Genomic DNA, 21383 nt, shown 5'->3' with positions numbered 1-21383 from the left:
GTGATGCGTCTCCCCTTCCCCCAAACCCCGAGTGGAATGAGGACGTACGACCCTCAACTCATGCCAGCTTCAACTCTTGTCTTCTCCACCTCCCTCCCACCACACTGATCAGCTGAACCCCTTTACACACATTTCCACCTCCCTCCTATCACACTGATCAGCTGAACCCCTTTTCACACATTTCCACCTCCCTCCTATCACACTGATCAGCTGAACCCCTTTTCACACATTTCCACCTCCCTCCCACCACACTGATCAGCTGAACCCCTTCTCACACATTTCCACCTCCCTCCTATCACACTGACCAGGTGAACCCCTTTTCACACATTTCTACCTCCCTCCCACCACACTGATCAGCTGAACCCCTTTTCACACATCACCACCTCCCTCCTATCACACTGACCAGCTGAACCCCTTTTCACACATCACCACCTCCCTCCCAGCACACTGATCAGCTGAACCCCTTTTCACACATTTCCACCTCCCTCCCAGCACACTGATCAGCTGAACCCCTTTTCACACATCACCACCTCCCTCCCAGCACACCTGTCTGATCAACTGAACCATTTTCACACATTTCCACCTCCCTCCTATCACACTGATCAGCTGAACGCCTTTTCACACATTTCCACCTCCCTCCTATCACACTGATCAGCTGAACCCCTTTTCACACATCACCACCTCCCTCCTATCACACTGATCAGCTGAACCTCTTTTCACACATTTCCACCTCCCTCCCACAACACTGATCAGCTGAACCCCTTCTCACACATTTCCACCTCCCTCCCACCACACTGATCAGCTGAACCCCTTTTCACACATTTCAACCTCCCTCCCACCACACTGATCAGCTGAACCCCTTCTCACACATTTCCACCTCCCTCCTATCACACTGACCAGGTGAACCCCTTTTCACACATCACTACCTCCCTCCCACCACACTGATCAGCTGAACCCCTTCTCACACATTTCCACCTCCCTCCTATCACACTGACCAGGTTAACCCCTTTTCACACATCACTACCTCCCTCACACCACACTGATCAGCTGAACCCCTTCTCACACATTTCCACCTCCCTCCTATCACACTGACCAGGTGAACCCCTTTTCACACATCACTACCTCCCTCCCAGCACACTGATCAGCTGAACCCCTTTTCACACATTTCCACCTCCCTCCTATCACACTGACCAGGTGAACCCCTTTTCACACATCACCACCTCCCTCCCAGCACACTGATCAGCTGAACCATTTTTCACACATTTCCACCTCCCTCCTATCACACTGATCAGCTGAACCCCTTTTCACACATCACCACATCCCTCCCAGCACACCTGTCTGATCAACTGAACCCCTTCTCACACATTTCCACCTCACTTCCGTGTCCAGTCGTCCAGTTCGCAAACACGAGTGTTAAAAAACACAGCGCGTGACATCAAACTATACTGACCACAGACATCAATCAGATTTCGTTTCATCAGCCAAAAAACAACAACAAAAAAACAAAAAACCACACAAAAAACAAAAAAGAACACACACACACACACACACACACTCTCACAAAACAACAACAACAACACCAACACACACACACACACACACACACAGCCCTTGTGCTTACAACGACGACTATGAAAAAAACAAAATGCTGGAATTAACAGGAGTGATGAACACGCAACAATGTATTCACAAACAGGCTTGAATACACAAACCAACATGAGAGGTATTGGAGACACATGGTGAATTATGAAGAACTTTCAGAACAACATTGAACAGTGTGTCAATATCTACGTGCTACACCCCAACTCTCCCTATCACCACTGTGTTTATTTTTTAGCACAGCATATAAAAAAGGTCAATATTTACAAGGCTGCCGTCAAAGAGAGAGAGAGAGAGAGAGAGAGAGAGAGAGAGAGAGAGAGAGAGAGAGACAGAGACAGACAGACAGACAGACAGACAGCCGTCAGGAAAAGAGAAACGAAATAAAAATATTCACAGGATATCAAAAGGTTATAGAAATACATACATAACATTCAAATACACTCAAATGCACAGTAAACATTTACAGGTACATAATCATTACGCAATGTCAAAAACGTATATAAATATAATTATATAAAAGTGCAATATGAGAGAGAGAGAGACAGAGAGATGATGATGATGATGATGATGATGATGACGATGAAGGAGATGATGATGATAGTGATGATGATGATGATGATGATGTGTTGGGTTGGGATATGGATTTCAGGTGATAGAGAGAGGGGAAGAGAAAGAGAGAGACAGACAGACAGAGAGAGAGAGAGAGAGAGAGAGAGAGAGAGAGAGAGAGAGAAGGCAAAAAAGCAAGAAAAAAAAGCGAGTGGTGCAGCTTGGGAGAGAAAGACAAAGAATGTGTGTGTGTGTGTGTGTGTGTGTGTGTGGACAGGGGGAGCACAGAGGGGATGTGTCAGCCACGGATCCAATCACGGAAAACGGATGCTGCAGGCGTGACACACACCGACCTGCCCCCAACAACGGCAAACATCATCATCGTCCATTCCCACTCTGGAATATTCCGATCAGCAACTGTCATCAATCGATGGGATTCTTTTGAAGAGCTGGTGCGTGTTGTTCGATCCCTTCTCTCTCTGTCTCTCCCTGTCTCCCCCCCTCTCTCTCTCTCCCTCCCCCCCCCCTCCCGCCCCCCCCTTCTCTCTCTTTCTCTGTGTGCACTGCACCCTTGTATATTTGAATACATTTTTGTCACGAATGCAAGTATCATGATTATGTACATGTACATGTTTATTATGTATTTGAGCGTATTTGAGTGTCGTGTTTGTATTTCTACAGCCTTTTGTCACTATCGTGAATATTTCGATTTCATTTTCTCTTTGCCCTAAGGGCTGGATGTAAAGAAGCATATGCATGCTGGTTCCAATCCTTCAGTAAAAGAAAGGTCGTTCGTTCGTTCGTTCATTCATTTGTTTATCCTCTTTCTCTCTGTCTCCTTCTCTCTCTGTCTCTCTCGCCCCCCCCCCCCTCTCTCTCTACTGAAATCCATACCCCAACACAACACACGGTTTACACAACAGCCTGGCCTGGCTCAAGTTTGTCCCCAGGTTCTGTCAACACTGGACAATGGACAGGACACGTGCAGCTCGGAGGAAGCGAGGTTCACAGCAGTGCAGAACAAGGAGTACCAGCGGTTGTCGTAAGTAAACAGGAAGAAATGGAGAGCCCATCAAACGAGTGCAGCCAACAAGCTTACCGGCACATCAAACACATGGAAAGGGGGCAAATACACAAAGAAATTCAATACAGAATGAAGGAGTGAATTATGGATAGATTAAAAGTGATGTAAAAAAAGATAAGAGGAAAACAACGTTTAAAGTGCGTCTGATTTCTTCCCGAAAACGGAGTGTAACTGCCTACATAGCGGGGATAAAAACGGTCACGTTAACCCTTTCACCGCCAGTCAATTCAGAGTGCAAAATTCCCTTGTGCGTTTAACACAGTAAATATGGTCTCTAAGTACAGCTGGTGACTCCCCCTGTGATGGGTAGAAAATATGGCCTATCCTACCACCGAACATTAAGAGCAGTAGGTTCATGGATAACAGACCATGATCTGGTCACCCTTCAGTGACATGGGTCCTCTACCTAGCTGCTGCATAAATGCAAGTTTGGCAGTGAAAGGGTTAAAAGCCCACTCGTGTTCACCAGTACGTGGGAGTCGCAGCCCACACACGAAGAAGCATCAGCAGAGTGAAGTACATTGAAAACTTCATGGAAAGACCTGGACCTTCGTCAACAGGGATCTCCTCCGCCTGTCCATGAAAAGTCACCACCACCACCACCACCACCATCACCACCCAAGCCTTGAAAATGCTAAAGATCTGATGACATTTTAACCAGGCCGAGAACGTTTGACAGCAAACACTACACAACTGCAGCCACTCTTGCTCTTAAAACAGCGCATGGCAAACACATGAAACCATTTCCGTTGAGCTAAAATTTACAATGCTGCATGATGGGAAATACTCTTGCTCTATTTTAAGGAGCGGAAGGTATCACACTTTGCTCGTCGTTCATCTGAAACAGCTGATATGGTTTGTAACGAAGGGCATTGGTTCTCATATCATCAAGACCCAATTTTGCCAACTGCGCTGGGTTGTGCTGAATAAACGATCTTGGCAGCGCTGAGTTCGCTAGGCGTTGATAATTTTCTTGAAGAAGTTTTCTTAGTCTTTTGAAATGAGTGCAAACTTTGAAAAAAATATTAACGTTAGGAAAACTTATATCAGTTCTATCATCTGCACCGATTTAGAGGCATTACTTCCACACGGCTCATTGCGAGTCCCCCATACACAGCCACACCCGGCTTCAACTGTCGCAGTTCCAGCGTCGGCGGTCTACAGGGAACCACCCAGGTTAGGTCGCCACAAGGCCACAAACCAGAGGAGACCCTGCACTGCTGCCGAGTCACTTCGGTGGTGTTCAGTAGTGCTTGTTCTGATTTAACGTATTTAGGACACACATACTAAGCCTCCTACTGACGACAATAATGGCTTAGTCGCGGAGCCAGAACTGAGTGTACGTCTCCCCCAGAGTGGAGACCACCACCACATCCCTCCAACGACAGTCCCCCATGAATCTGCTGACACCAGTGACCTTGACAGGACTCACCCCAAGTACTGAAGTGAAGGGGGATCGAAACTGAGGTTAACATCAGAGTAGGACACGAAAGGCCAAAGGACTGGATGGTTTGTTTGTTTGTTGTTGCTGTTTTAAGACGAAGGAGGAGGATGGTGATGATGGCGGTGTTGCTATGGAAGCCCATTTAGTTTAGGATTACACAAGGCTGTACTTTTTGAGGACTCTCTTTGACAAGGTTGTACGCTTTCGTTCATTACGATATCCCCGGCGTTAACCAGGCCCGAGAGACACAGACATCTGCAGTGTTGATAAGGAAATTTGAGCAACATACCCAAAGAATCATCCGTGAAGAGGGTTATCCCCATTGCGTGGTCCCAGTATTCCCATTTAAGCCCTGAACACATTTAACTCTGGGTAGAAGCCGGCCGCAAGCCGAAAACCCCACATCTGGTGGGAATCGAGCCCGCGTCCTCCCAGCCGTCAGCCCGCGACGCTAACCACTTGGCCACGACAATTGGCACGCTGGGAAAACTTAGTTCATGCAGTTTTCCAGGTTTCGACGCCAAGCCAGCGACAACCAAACTTTTACATGGCGTCTCCCGAACAAACAACTCGATCAGGTCAACCCACTTTCTGATGCTGTTCCCTGTTGGAGTGTTCCACCAGTGGGGAGTCGGGGACTTCATGGCACAGAATAATGGAAGGTTAATCCTGGAGTTGCGGAAAGAGTTGAAATTTTAGTTTCTGTTTGTTTCCAGGAAGTGGCCAAGCATGCGGACCGACCCACATTGCAGCACATCTGCTGTTAAAACAAAAACGTTGTTGACTGGCCTTTGCATAAACCCAACGCGCTGACAAGGACTCGAAGCCTTCCCCAGCTTTGTGTAGAACTTCACCATGAAGCAGATGAAATAAAACAAAGAAAAAATAAAACAAAGAAATAATAAAACAAAGAAATAATAAAACTGCATTGAGTTTGTGTCTCCACGAGGCGTCACTGCGTTCGGACAAATCCACATACGCTGCAACACATTGCCAGGCAGATGCCTGGAAGCAGCATGGCCGCGCTTAGTCAGGCCTCGAGTGCACACACACACACACACACACACACACACATACACACACACCCACACACACACACACACATATATATATATATATATATATATATATATATATATATATGTATATATATTTGTGTACCAATCAGTGGATTTCTCCTACGGAATTTTGCCAGAGGAGAACACCTCTGTTGCCCTGGGGTCCTTTTCATTGCGCGAAGTACGTGTTGCACAGGGGACCTCGGTTTATCGTCTTTCGAAAGACTAGACGCTCAGTTTGATTTTCCAGTCAAACTTATGAGAAAGGGCCAGAGCGGGGTTCGAACCCAGACCCTCACGGACACTGTGTTGGCAGATGAGCGTCTAACCATTCTGCCACCTTGCACCTTGTGAATACATTAGAATATAATAAAGTGAAAGACACGAAGTGGTTTCATCCCCGAATTGCTTTTCCTGCTGCCAGGTATGCGGAAAACATGACTGGGGACTGGATTTCATTTGGAACTTTCCTCGTTTGACACCTGTACACGTCTTTCATTTGACTGCATGCAAGTTAATGTGCGGCGTTTAGTAACATTAGTTTGAAGGTATGTGGCTTTGTTCTAAAGGAGCAAACGTTACTGAACTTGGTTTATTGTTAACACAACACTCAGCTCTGGCTTCTGAACATGTCTGGGGGAGCCCATAATTCCAACAACCTAATTTTCAACCCGTCGGCAGGATTTGAACTCCCGGCCTCCCGTGACGCTAACTACAGCCCTGCACATTTGTCATGCTTTCTGTCGGGTCCCCTTTCTCTCTCCCAGAACACACGCCAATGCCAGCCATGAACTGTTTGTTCCATCAGCCTCTCACCGTCACGACTGGCAACAAAAGGAAACAGAAGGAAAGAAAGATTACATCTACAAAAAGAAATGGTTCAATACATTGATCTGGCGGTGGGGGTCCTGAGGGTGACAAAAGCGTCGTCACCTCGCTCCATCAGACAGAACTGCCGCTAGCCTTTCTGTTCCATAAACCCATGCCCACCATTGGTCGTGTTGCCTGAACAAGAAAGCAAACGCTACATGGACAGAACGACCAGGGCACACGTTCTTACATTCACACAGATGAGCAATAAGCCAGAATCAAAGCAGACAAGTTACTGCTACACGAGGTGCCTCGCTGGTGAGCGTCACGCACAAGCCAGCGTTCCGAGGACGGCGTGGTTCAAACCCCACCAGCGGTCTGTCACTGTCAGTTCGGCCCGCCCGGCTGACCACTCAGAAAGACAAATAACGCGCCATTTTATTTCAAGGGTGCTGGTGCCAATCAAAGTTCCTAGCCATCATTGCAAGTGTCTGGAATCTTAGTACACAGTCCCAATATCGAGTTTGAAACCAAAGTGAACCCCCTTTGCTTAGTGAACAAAACGACATGGTTGTTATCATCAGCATCATCGATCACGGTAAGATAAAAGGAGAGAAAAACAACTGTCTCGATATTTCGTCGCGCTCAATAGGCACGGGGGAAAATTCCCGTGCAATCATTTTAACAATGCACTGCGCTCAAAAGTCACACAGAAAACAATTTCCCTACCCAGCTATCTCAATTCTCCGCTGCGCTCAAAAGTCACATAGAAAACAATTTCCCTACCCGACTATCTCGATTCTCCGCTGCGCAGAGAAAAACAATTTCCTCTTCTCTCGCCAGTCGTACCCGTTTCAACGACGTTCACAGTCCTGCCTTTCACGTCATCTGAATGGAAAGGACGTGAAACAACGAAGCTGGGGATGGACCAGGTACAACCACAATGGGCGTTAGAGATCAACTCCATTGTCATACCATGATGATGATCTCTCTCTCTCTCTCTCATTCTGCGGTGTGTATGAATTTATTGTTTTCCACTTTTTGTGTGTGTTCCCCAGACTACAATTATAGATTTTCTTTATGGGGTAGGATGAAAACAGGCCGATAAGTGCTTATTCCTTTTCGCACAATGAAAAATATTTCGATTTTAATTTCAAATTCTCTCTCTCTCTCTCTCTCTCTCTCTCTCTGTCCACCGTGTCGATCTTCGATGGAGGATGAAATGATTTTATCCCACCTGTCCAGCACAAACTGATGTGAGAATCGGATTATTATGTAAAGTATCTCACTTGTCATCCGAATGTTAGACTAAAAATGTTTTTTGTCAGTTAAAAATAATAACAGACGAAAATTTGCTAAAAATAGCGATTATTAATCGTAAATCATTTACACGTTTTGGAACACTGACAGAGTACATGAATAGACAAAGGATGTGCAAGAGTGTTCGGTTGGTGGCAATCTTCAAACTGGGGGCAATGGCCTTTCTGAATAAATATCTGTCTTGAGTTCGAGTCTGATTGCCCTCCACCCCCCCCCCCCCACCCCCCTCTCTCTCTCCCCCCCTCTCTCTCTCTCGCCTTTGTGCCCAGCAGGCTGAATGTGAACAAAATGTAATTATACCACTGCCATCTCCCTTTCCACTACCCCCTCCCCCCCCCTCTCTCCCCCCCCTCTCTCTCTTCCAAAGTAGAAGCAGGCAGAAGGGTGCAAGTACCCCTTTGTGGATAGAATCGGGTGCTCTATTCCTCATCACCACGGCGCATTTCAGAGCAGACGATGACAACTTCCAAGACATCTGGCACACAAACAGAAACAACTGACATGAAGAATATAAAATTCATACAAGACTTGGGAAGAAACTAGAATTTGCTTGGATTCGGCGAAATTTAAGAAATAGAAAGAAAAAAAAAAGATATGGTAGGATTTGGTTTTCTTCCAGTTATCTTAATTATAATTGTTCTTAATATTGTTTATGTCATCATAAGTGGATTGCGTGACGGAAATATAATATTTCTCTGACTTCTACTGCTGTTCCATACGTACTTCATGAGCATTACATACATAAACCGTGTTTTGCCAAGCACAGCGCTTAGTTTTCGTCGTGAAATTTTGTTTTCAATCGTCAAATCTCGCTTTGTTAGATGAAACGAAATCATGCCTTGTTCCGCAGATCAGCAATTTTTGTAAGGATTTTGTGAGCATCGTATTTGATTATTCATTCATCCATCCATCTGTATCATTCATTCATCCATCTGTATCATTCATCCATCTGTATCATCCATCCATCCATCTATATCATCCATCCATCTGTATCATCCATCCATCTGTATCATTCATACATCTGTCTCATTCATACATCTGTATCATTCATCCATCTATCTGTATCATTCATCCATCCATCTGTATCATTCATCCATCTGTATCATTCATTCATCCGTCTGTATCATTCATCCATCTGTATCATCCATCCACATGTGTCATTCATCCATCTGTATCATCCATCCATCAATCTGTATCATCCATCCATCTGTATCATTCATCCATCTGTATCATCCATCCATCCATCTGTATCATTCATCCATCTGTATCATCCATCCATCTGTATCATCCATCCATCCACCTGTATCATTCATCCACCTGTATCATTCATCCACCTGTATCATTCATTTATCCATCTGTATCATCCATCCATCTGTATCATCCATCCATCTGTATCATTCATCCACCTGTATCATTCATCCACCTGTATCATCCATCCATCCATCTGTATCATCCATCCATCTGTATCATCCATCCACCTGTATCATTCATCCACCTGTATCATTCATTTATCCATCTGTATCATCCATCCATCTGTATCATTCATCCACCTGTATCATTCATTTATCCATCTGTATCATCCATCCACCTGTATCATCCATCCACCTGTATCATTCATTTATCCATCTGTATCATCCATCCATCTGTATCATCCATCCATCTGTATCATTCATCCACCTGTATCATCCATCCACCTGTATCATCCATCCACCTGTATCATCCATCCATCTGTATCATCCATCCATCTGTATCATTCATCCACCTGTATCATTCATTTATCCATATGTATCATTCATCCACCTGTATCATCCATCCACCTGTATCATTCATCCACCTGTATCATTCATCCACCTGTATCATTCATTTATCCATCTGTATCATTCATCCACCTGTATCATTCATCCACCTGTATCATTCATCCACCTGTATCATCCATCCATCCATCTGTATCATCCATCCATCTGTATCATTCATCCACCTGTATCATTCATCCACCTGTATCATTCATCCATCCATCTGTATCATCCATCCATCTGTATCATTCATCCACCTGTATCATTCATCCACCTGTATCATCCATCCATCCACCTGTATCATTCATCCATCTGTATCATCCATCCATCCACCTGTATCATTCATCCATCCATCTGTATCATCCATCCATCCACCTGTATCATTCATCCATCTGTATCATTCATCCATCCATCTGCATCATTCATCCACCTGTATCATTCATCCAACCATCTGTATCATTCATTCATCCATCCATCTGTATCATTCATCCATCCATCTGTATCATTCATTCATCTGTAAGATTCATTCATCAATCTGTATCTTTCATTCATCCATCTGTATCATTCATCCATCTGTATCATCCATCCATCCATCTGTATCATTCATTCATTCATCTGTATCGTTCACTCATCCTTCTGTATTATTCATCCATCTGTATCATTCATTCATCCATCTCTTTCATCCATCCATCCATCTGTATCATTCATTCATCCATCTGTATCATTCATCCATCTGTATAATTCATTCATCCATCTGTATAATTCATTCATCCATCTGTAAGATTCATTCATCAATCTGTATCATTCATTCATCTGTATCATTCATCCATCCATCTGTATCATTCATCCATCTGCATCGTTCATTCATCAATCTGTATCATTCATTCATCCATCTGTATAATTCATTCATCCATCTGTTTCATTCATCCATCCATCTGTCAGATTCACCCATCTGTCAGATTCATCCATCCATCTGTATCATCCATCCATCTGTATCATTCATCCAGCCATCTGTATCATTCATCCATCCATCTGTATTATTCATCCATCTGTATCATTCATCCATCTGTAAGATTCATTCATCAATCTGTATCATTCATTCATCTGTATCATTCATCCATCCATCTGTATCATTCATTCATTCATCTGTATCGTTCATTCATTCATCTGTATCGTTCATTCATCCATCTGTATCATTCATCCATCTGTAAGATTCATCCATCCATCTGTATCATTCATTCATCCATCTGTATCATTCATCCATCTGTATCATTCATGTCCATCCATCTGTATAATTCATTCATCCATCTGTATCATTCATCCATCTGTATCATTCATCCATCCATCTGTATCATTCATCCACCTGTATCATTCATTCATCCATCTGTATCATCCATCCATCTGTAAGATTCATCCATCCATCTGTATCATTCATTCATCCATCTGTATCATTCATCCATCTGTATCATTCATGTCCATCCATCTGTATCATTCATCCATCCATCTGTATCATTCATCCATCCATCTGTATCATTCATCCATCTGTATCATTCATCCATCCATCTGTATCATCCATTCATCTGTATCATTCATCCATCCATCTGTATCATTCATCCATCTGTATCATTCATTCATCCATCTGTCTCATTCATTCATCCATCTGTCTCATTCATCCATCCATCTGTCTCATTCATCCATCCATCTGTCTCATTCTGGATCATTCATTCATTCATCCATCTGTATCATTCATCCAGCCATCTGTCTCATTCATCCATCCATCTGTATCATTCAACCATCTGTATCATTCATTCATCCATCTGTATCATTCATTCATCCATCTGTATCATTCATCCATCTGTATCATTCATCCATACATCTGTATCATCCATCCATCTGTATCATTCATTCAGCCTGGGCGAGAACACCAAAACGCTCTACAGTCGGTGTCTACAGTGATGTTGGGGATCACACATGGAGTCCCCCAGGGTGTACTCATAGACCCACACAACGCGACCCATCAGTTCAACAAACCAACACTCCTGGCAACGCCTCCAGTCACAGCACTGCGGCCACAGCCAATGCATCGCTGTGAAAACAACGGCTTCAATCAATGATGCATGTTCTTGCTTCACGTGCCGCACTACCATGACAGATCCCAGTGTTCCACCAAATGAAGCGTCACATTGTCATGACAGATCCCGGTGTTCCACCAAATGAAGCGTCACATTGTCATGACAGATCCCGGTGTTCCACCAAATGAAGCGTCACATTGTCATGACAGATGTAGGTGTTCCACCAAATGAAGCGTCACATTGTCATGACAGATGTCGGTGTTCCACCAAATGAAGCGTCACATTGTCATGACAGATCTTGCTGTTCCACCAATGAAACGTGTGCATTCTGTGCACACCATCATGTCAAATCTTGCAGTTCCAACAAGGAATCACGCACAAAGCCAAGTACACTGTCATGACATAGTTTGCTGTTCCATCAAAGAAACATGTCCCCACTGTCACACAATCATGACAGACCTGGCTGTTCCACCAGTAAAACGGGTGTGTACCGTCACACAATCATGACAGAGCTTGCTGTTCCACCAACAATGCGTGTGTACTTTAACACTATCATAACAGATCCTGCTGTTCCAAATATGAAACGTGTCCACACTGTCACACAATCATGACAGGTCTGGCTGTTCCACCAATAAAACGTGTGCGCACCGTCACACAATCATGACAGGTCTGGCTGTTCCACCAATAAAACGTGTGCGCACCGTCACACAATCATGACAGGTCTGGCTCTTCCACCAATAAAACGTGTGCGCACCGTCACACAATCATGACAGATCTTGCTGTTCCACCAATAAAACGTGTGCGCACCGTCACACAATCATGACAGATCTTGCTGTTCCACCAATAAAACGTGTGCACATCGTCACACAATCATGACAGATCTGGCTGTTCCACCAATAAAACGTGTGCACACCGTCACACAATCATGACAGATCTTGCTGTTCCACGAATAAAACGTGTGCACACCGTCACACAATCATGACAGATCTTGCTGTTCTACCAATTAAACGTGTGCACACCGTCACACAATCATGACAGATCTGGCTGTTCTACCAATAAAACGTGTGCACACCGTCACACAATCATGACAGATCTTGTTGTTCCACCAATAAAACGTGTCCACGCTGTCACTCGATCATGACAGGTCTGGCTGTTCCACCAATAAAACGTGTGCACACCGTCACACAATCATGACAGATCTGGCTGTTCCACCAATAAAACGTGTGCACACCGTCACACAATCATGACAGATCTGGCTGTTCCACCAATAAAACGTGTGCACACCGTCACACAATCATGACAGATCTGGCTGTTCCACCAATAAAACGTGTGCACACCGTCACACAATCATGACAGATCTGGCTGTTCCACCAATAAAACGTGTGCACACCGTCACACAATCATGACAGATCTGGCTGTTCTACCAAATGTAGCGTTTGCACTCTGCCAGACAGTCATCATTCTGTCGCGGCAACGAAGCGTGAGCGCAGAGTCAGCACTGTCTTCCTGTTCCGTCACAGGATCGCGTCGGCTTTTGCTGCTCCGGTGACTGCAGCACGTGCACACCGCCACACGTCGTGACGGGTCCTCCAGTCATCAGTCACCCACCATTCACAACCTGTCACCATTCTTCAGGCTGGAACTTCAATCCCTCGTCTCCTGTCTGCGGGCCACACAGCCACTGCCGGGAGTCTTTCTCCTCGTGCCATCATTAAACATGAATTGTTGAAGCAACACAAACATGCGGGATGGCAAAGGCATGGGGAAGGGGGAAGGAGGGGGAGGGGAAATTTCAAACGTTATTTGTGGCTCACGATGCTTTATTCATATGGGCCTCTTCCCTGCCACACGCCCGAAAGATCTCATTGCTCTGCCTGTCAGTGTTGCTGTGTCGAAAACACAGGACATAAAAAAAAAACCCCAAAACAATTGGAGTCTGTTGTACAGCCGAGTTGTTAACAGAATTTCCCAAACCGCCTTTTACACAGTTCGGAAAGCTTGTATATTCCGCCAGTCTGGTTGTCAAAACATTGTTTAGGGTACGTTCACACTAGGCTGTAACCACGATCTAACCAAATGGTTACGTTGAGGGATGTAACTACCATGAGACAAACTCTAGATTTTTCATACAGCATGTGTGAACGGAAAGCGTCTAACCACTGTCTAACTATTAGGCTCCGCCCCTTTTCCCGCGCGTTTTTTGACTGAGAGCAGCAGTTCTCGCAAGCTGGCATGGTTTTGTTTTGCGCTGAAGTTAGACTGGTGGCATCTAACTACCGTTGTAACTTCGTTCTAACTTGAACAAGTTACAAGCCAAGTTACAGGGGTGCTGTGGCTGAGGTGTCATGTACAGATTGGGGTATACTTTTGTTTTCTGTGGTTCCCGTGGGTTTCCATGAGGTGGGGGGTCTTGAGGTTGTGCATCTCCACCAGCCTGCTGTGACCTGCTGCAACCTGTTGGAACTTGGGTCTTGTAACTCCCTTGTAACTCCCTTTGAAAGTATAAAACCCCCTTGTTTCAGGGGGGTCTCTTCATTCCATCTTGACCTGTCATTATGAATCGTGGATTCGTGTAGACGCAGCAAGAAGAACGAAAAAAATGACAGTCAGCCAGCTTAAATACATTCACACTGTAACTGATCAAGTTACAACACGCGTCGATGTAACTCACTATAACTGACCCCAACCATGCAAAGAAGGTTGCAATCACTTGCAGTCGGTTAGATGTGTCGGGCCAGACAATTTGCATACCGCACGCAGCGTACGTGCAAGGCATGCTATTTTGTTTTGACGTCGGAGTTTTTTTCAAACTCGGCTCCTCCTCTATTTTCTGCTCTAACTCACTGGAACCGACGGGGACTAGTGTGAATGCCTTTGTAACCGTTTATAACTTGACCGGGCGATGTAACCTCGAAAATTTTTTATCTCCCAGTCATATTTTGGGGGGCCATCTAACCACCTATCTAACCAAAAATCGGGTCTTCCCGAAAAATCGTCTAACCGATGGGAACCCACTGCAACCAAAAATTCGTGGTTCCAGTGAGTTAGAGAGCGATGTAACCATTTGGTTAGATCGTGGTTACAGCCTAGTGTGAACGTAGCATTACTGGGTACAACCACCCACGTTTCTAACGCAGACGATGTAAATCAAACCTCGTTTCTAATGTACGCAGTCCCAAGCAGTTCGAATCACGTGTGTTTCTAATCCAGGCAGATATTGGCGTAATCAACAAGCATAAATGAAGTAATAACCAAGGACACCAAGCCGTTTAAATGTGTTCCAAGTGTTCGAAAAGACATGTATACCAATATCCTGATAATAGCAGATAAAAGTGGCTATACAGTATACATCCTGTCAAATGTACTGTTCCCAAGACTCAAACGTTACCACTTCAGGTAAATCACACAATGTTCGGACACTACACTGTCAGCGCAACATGATTCAGTCTGATAATACATGTTTACAGTTATAGATTTGTTTTGTGGTGCACAAAAATATCAATTATCGTTGATTAAACACCATTCATTCAACCAATAATCCGGTTCTGTGCAGTTCATATCGCTGCTTGAAGATACAGGTTCAATACAACCTCTCTTTCTCCTCTCTCTCTCTCTCTCTCTCTCTATCTGTCACGGACACACACACACACACACACACACACACACACACACACACACACACTCACACACACACACACACACACACACACACACACACACACACTCACACACACACACACACACACACACAAACCTCTTAAGTTGCACATTACTGTTGCTGAGTGCAGCACCAAGCACTCAAAGCCAACCTGCACAAAAGCCCCGTAAAAGAGCGTTGTTCCCTCTCCTGCTCAAACCCACTTCCTCCAAATGTATGTCTTCACCGATCAGTTGGTATTGCCATTGTAACTAATTGTGGGCATGCTGTCAACATTTGGTGTGTGTTTCATGTTTGGTATTGTTACATGAAATGTGTAATACTTTCATGTACCACCATGGGATTCCCTGAAATAAACACGTCTTGTCACACACACACACACACACACACACACACAGATATATATATATATATATTTTTTTTTCTTTTCTTTTCTTTTCTGACAAACATTGAAAAGTAAACGTGCAAAAAGACAATTCAAGACAGACATCCTGGCACCAAAAAAAAGACAAAGAACACAGATATACAACAAAACAAACCAAGACAAGCCACACACACACACACACACACACACACACACTCACCTGATGATGCCCAGGGACACTGTTTCGGTGACGGACTGGTTCAGCATGTTGTTGAGTGGCGCACGCCATAGATCCAACGGCACTTTGTAGACGTGCAGGTCGCAAAGCTGGAGAAAAAGAAAAAACAAAATAACGAAAGGTAGGCTGTGACTGACTAGTGAACGGTTGCCAACACCCATACACAGTGTAACGGAGTCTTCAAGAAGAACCGGCACAAAAAGATATACACGCAAACATGCATATGCACGTACGTACACACATACATACACATGCGAGACACACACACACACACACACACGCGCGCACACATACACACACAGAAAGAGAGAGAGAGAGAGAGAGAGAAAGACATTCAGAGACAGCGACAGAGAGACAGAAAGATAGAACACACCACCACCACCACCATCTCCACCCCCTTAACTTCCTCTTTCACCACTTTCCCTCCGCAACCACCCCAACCCCCCTCTCTCTCCCCCATCCCCACCTCCACTCTACCAGTCCACACCCCTCCCGACCTCATGCCTACTCCCCCCCCCCTCTCTCTCTCTCTCTAGTGCGGCATTTAGAGGAAGGGTTTTTGTACTGCTGGAATAAGCAGATCAGAGGGTGTTATACTGTACTTGTGACGACAACGAAATTGCCTTTGTCACACCCTTCTTATCAACAGGTCCGTGCAGGTAATGACGATAAATTGTTCAAGTGTAAGTGGCCAGGTCACACACACACACACATAAACATATCCCCCACCACCACCACACACACACACACACACACACACACACACTCTCTCTCTCTCTCACTCTCCTTATCAATGGGCCCTTGCAGGTACTGACAATAAAATGTCTAAGTGTAAGTGGCAAAATCAAACACATAAACTCTCCTTCCCTCTCTCCCTCTCTCTCTCACACGCACACACACACACACATACACACAAACTCTCTCTCTCTCTCTTTCTGTCTTTCTCGTGTTACACACAGCCATCGTTGTTCTGAATGATGGCAGGCATCCAATACCGAAAACACTGTTAGTAATTCGACACTGTGTTTGAACAAAGCGCGCTTCAGCCATTAGAGACCTTCCTGTGTCGCGGATTCTGCAAAGACCTGTTGTCACGTGGTATCTGGTTGGAAATCTTAATTACCAAACCCTGTTGAAGCCTCTCCTTCATTGGGGCTGAGGCCTTCATTGAATACAGTATCTTAATCCGGATCTCGTGTGTGTGTGTGTGTGTGTGTGTGTGTGTGTGTGTGTGTGTGTGTGTGTTATTTTTCATGTGTTAAAACAGATAGCAGAAAGCGCTCAGTCTAAAATGAAGGACATGTTTCTAAATTACAAATACGCACGTTAAAGACCCTGTAATCCACGTCAGTATTCGGTGGATTATGAAAACAAGATCACACCCAGCATTCAACCCCCCGAAAACGGAGTATGGCTGCCTACATGGCGGGGGTAAAAACGGTCATACACGTAAAAGCCCACTCGTGTACATACGATGAATGTGGGAGTCGCAGCCCATGAAGGAAGAAGGCTTCTTGTCATGCTGCAACGTGTCAAGTTCTGCCTGCAGTGACATCCGGCACTGTTCTGAGGTTTGTCAGCATGTACATTCATTCCGGTTTCAGTTTCTGGAGGAGGTGTTACTGCGTTCGGGCAATTCCATACCACACGCTACACCGCATCTGCTAGGCAGATGCCTGACCAGCAGCATAACCCAACGCGCTCAGTCAGGCATGGAGTGCATGCATGTGTATCTGTGCACCTATCAGAATGGATTTCTTATAAAGAATTTTGCCAGAGGACAACACTTTTGTTGCCATGGGTTCTTTTTCAGTGCGCAATGTGCTTGTTGCATACGGGACCTCGGTGTATCGCCTCATTAGAAAGACCAGACGCTCAGTTTGATTTTCCATCAAACTTGGGAGAAAGGGCGAGAGCGGGAATCGAACCCACACCCTCACGGACACTGTGTTGGCAGCTGAGAGTCTGACCCATTCTGCCACCACCCACACCCTCACGGACACTGTGTCGGCAGATAACGTCTTAACCACTGTGCCACCACCCACACCCTCACGGACACTGTGTCGGCAGCTGAGAGTCTGACCCATTCTGCCACCTTCCTGAAATATATGCACATTAAAACAGGACTTCATGAAAGACTTTCTAGTCGTCCGGTCGTATTCCTTGTATCTGTACTGTGACATGTTGAAATAAAATACTGTATGAACCAAAGGTACCCCCTTAAGTTAGTAACAGTCTGGCACCCACCTCGGATTATATGGCTGAGTGGGATAACCAACTGATGAGAGGGGGAGGTGTGTGTGTGTGTGTGTGTGTGGGGGGGGGGGGCCTCTCTAACACTGCACAATAACAGCACCAGAACATTACCACGTTAAGACGGGGCAGCGAAAAAGCCTTTTTTCATGTCTAGTGTTTGTTGTCATGTATGATTCGAACTCACAACATTTGGACTGCCAACTCGCCCACTCTACCGATAAATCCAGACAGATAGCCAACCCCAGCCACAGACACCAACAATGACTATCAGCTGTCTGCGGACCCAGCGAAACAGAGCAGAACGTATATAATGTATATATATCTAAACAAACTACCTGGTCAGGTGTGACGAGCGTGTCCCCACGACGTACTGTACCCGAGTCGTGGCCATGGTTCAGTGCCACCCCGTTCACACTGCCTTTGGAAGGGTCCCACAGACTGGAACCCGAGTCTCCACTGAACACGAACCGTGACATGATCACAGCGTCACCACCCTACAGCCGCCAACACAACCGCCGTGTTTCACAAATCCTAGCCGCTCACTTTCCGCAATATCCACACAGCAGATCTTTTTTTCTCCAAGCAGACAATTCCTTCTCCAGTAAAATTCGCACGAAACAAGAAAGAAATATAGGTATCTCTACCGTAGCCAAGTCCTACACAGCTAGATTCTTTTCCAAGCAGAAAATTCCTTCTGCAGTAAATTCTGTTCCCACAAAACAAGAAAGAAAACTGTAGGTATCTCAGTCGCGGTCAAGTTCTACAGCACAGAAATTTGGCATTGAAGACATACCTCGAAACAAATGATCCAAAAATTCTGTAAATGTACTGTAACGGGGAGAAAAAGTACACCGTTCAATCTGTACCAACGAAGTCACCACAGTAAGTCTGCTGCGGTCGACCACCAACAAAATCCCAACTGAAACACACACATACACACGCACACACACACACCCTGTCCTACAAATGGGCGACACGGAAAAAGATGACGTTCAGCCGGTTGTGCAAATAGTTTTCGTCATAACAACTTCCACCGTCAACTTTTTTTCCCTTCTCAAAACACGGAGAAGTCGAAGTGAAGTACGCATGGCCACACACCCATATTTGCACGCTGTCACCGTCACGAAATGTGAACCACACGTGAAAACGTTGCGTCTGGAGTAATCATGGTTTTCACGGTGCGATGAACGAAAGAGGCCAGGGGGGTTGTGAACTGGCGTGACTGGAACTAAAGTCCTGACTAATAGACTGGGGTTCGTCTCCTGTTTACTGCCGTGTCCACCCCAACTCGCTGCCGCACCCGGTGTCAGTGGGGTGGGGTGGTGGGGGGAGGCGCGCTGTACCGGGTTCCCATGGCGACGTGTCCACAAAACACGGTGATCGCGGAAAGGGAGAGACGCTACACTTTACACATGGGAGCGGTTTAGGGTGTGTGTTGGCATTGGGTACAGAATGCGTCAAGTTTTCGTTGTTTCTGGTCATCAGTTTAATTGTTGTTGTTGTTGCCGTTGTTAACGTTGTTGTTGTTGCACTTTCCTTTGTGATGTGTTGCCTTGTATTGTATTGTATTGTCATGTATTGTGTTGTATTCAGTTGTGTTTTGTTGTATTATATTTTATAATAATAATAATAATGGTATTTATATAGCGCTGAATCTTGTGCAGAAACAAATCAAAGCGCTTATTGCGTTTTTTTGTACTGGATTGTAATGTATTGCATTGTGTTGCACTGCAATGCATTCTTTTGTATTGTGTTGTTTTGCATCGTATTGTAATGAATTGTATTGTGTGGTCTGCATTGCCACAGTGCAGCACCACCTCTTTCCTTCCTTGTTCATTGCTTGTTACTGTTGCTGTTGTTGTTTGTTTGTTGTTGTTTGTTTGTTGCTGTTGTTGTTGTTGTTTGTTTGTTGCTGTTGTTGTTGTTGCTGTTGTTGTTGTTGCTGTTGTTTGTTGTTGTTGTTGTTGTTGCTGTTGTTGTTGTTTGTTTGTTGTTGTTTGTTTGTTGCTGTTGTTGTTTGTTTGTTGCTGTTGTTTGTTGTTGTTGCTGTTGTTTGTTACTGTTGCTGTTGTTGTTTGTTTGTTGCTGTTGTTGTTGTTGCTGTTGTCTGTTGTTGTTGTTGCGGTTGTTGTTGTTGCTGCTGCTGTTGTTTGTTGTTGTTGTTGTTACTGTTGCTGTTGTTGTTTGTTTGTTGCTGTTTGTTAATGTTGTTGTTGTTGTTGCTATTGTCTGTTGCTGTTGTTGTTGTTCTTGTTGTTGCTGTTGTTGTTGCTGCTGTTGTTTGTTACTGTTGTTGTTGCTGCTGTTGTTGTTCTTCTTCTTGCTGTTGTTGTTTGTTGCTGTTTGTTGCTGTTGCTGTCTGTTTGTTGCTGTTGTTGTTTGTTAATGTTGTTGTTGTTGTTGCTGTTGTTGTTGTTGTTGTTGCTGTTGTTCTTGCTGTTGTTGACTGCTGCTGTTGTTGTTTGCTGCTGTTGTTGTTGTTTGTTACTGTTGTTTGCTGCTGTTGCTGTTGCCTTTGCTGTTTGTTTGTTGCTGTCGCTGTTGTTGTTTGTTTGTTGCTGTTGTTGCTGTTGCCTTTGCTGTTTGTTTGTTGCTGTCGCTGTTGTTGTTTGTTTGTTGCTGCTGTTGCTGTTGCCTTTGCTGTTTGTTTGTTGCTGTCGCTGTTGTTGTTTGTTTGTTGCTGCTGTTGCTGTTGCCTTTGCTGTTTGTTTGTTGCTGTCGCTGTTGTTGTTTGTTTGTTGCTGTTGTTGTTTGCTGTTGTTGTTGTTGTTGTTTGTTTGTTGCTGTTGTTTGTTTGTTGTTGCTGTTTGTTTGTTGCTGTTGTTGTTTGTTGCTGTTGTTTGTTGCTGATATTGTTGTTGTTGCTGTGGTTGTTGCTGTTGCTGTAGCTGTTGTTGCTGTTTGTTGTTGCTGTGGTTTTTCTTGGTCTTGTTGTTCTTCTTAGTCAGAGCGTAAAAGAGATAGTATTGTAAATTTCTCCCCAGCTTTTGTTTGTTCGTTTCCTTCTTTGTTGGCTTTTATCTTTACTCTTTTTCTTTAATTTCTCTAATTGCTTTTCTTTGTGTTCCTTTCCGTACAACTTTACTTAATCTGACACGACACAGAACTGACAGACCTGAACTGAAAGCCAAGTTG

General features: G+C 44.7%; 1 protein-coding gene across 4 annotated transcripts in view; it reads right to left on the bottom strand.

Annotated features, from left to right (window-relative positions):
- LOC143294738 (uncharacterized) overlaps positions 1-21383 on the bottom strand; it is a 132264-nt gene that overhangs the window by 84363 nt on the left and 26518 nt on the right. For 3 of the 4 annotated variants that reach the window (XM_076606193.1, XM_076606196.1, XM_076606194.1), the window contains exons 1-2: positions 18584-19461; positions 15975-16081 (exon numbers count right to left, since the gene is read on the bottom strand). In XM_076606193.1, the coding sequence (XP_076462308.1) occupies positions 15975-16081; positions 18584-18724 (248 nt within the window). In that variant the 5' untranslated portion in view covers positions 18725-19461. Of the gene's footprint in view, positions 1-15974; positions 16082-18583; positions 19462-21383 lie in introns of those variants that run through there. The other variant, XM_076606195.1, reaches the window with a different exon arrangement.

This window comes from Babylonia areolata, chromosome 20 (assembly GCF_041734735.1).
Source record: "Babylonia areolata isolate BAREFJ2019XMU chromosome 20, ASM4173473v1, whole genome shotgun sequence".
Lineage (NCBI taxonomy): Eukaryota > Metazoa > Mollusca > Gastropoda > Neogastropoda > Buccinidae > Babylonia > Babylonia areolata.
Note: the sequence above shows the minus strand (reverse complement) of the source record. Positions and strands in the feature narration are given on the sequence as shown.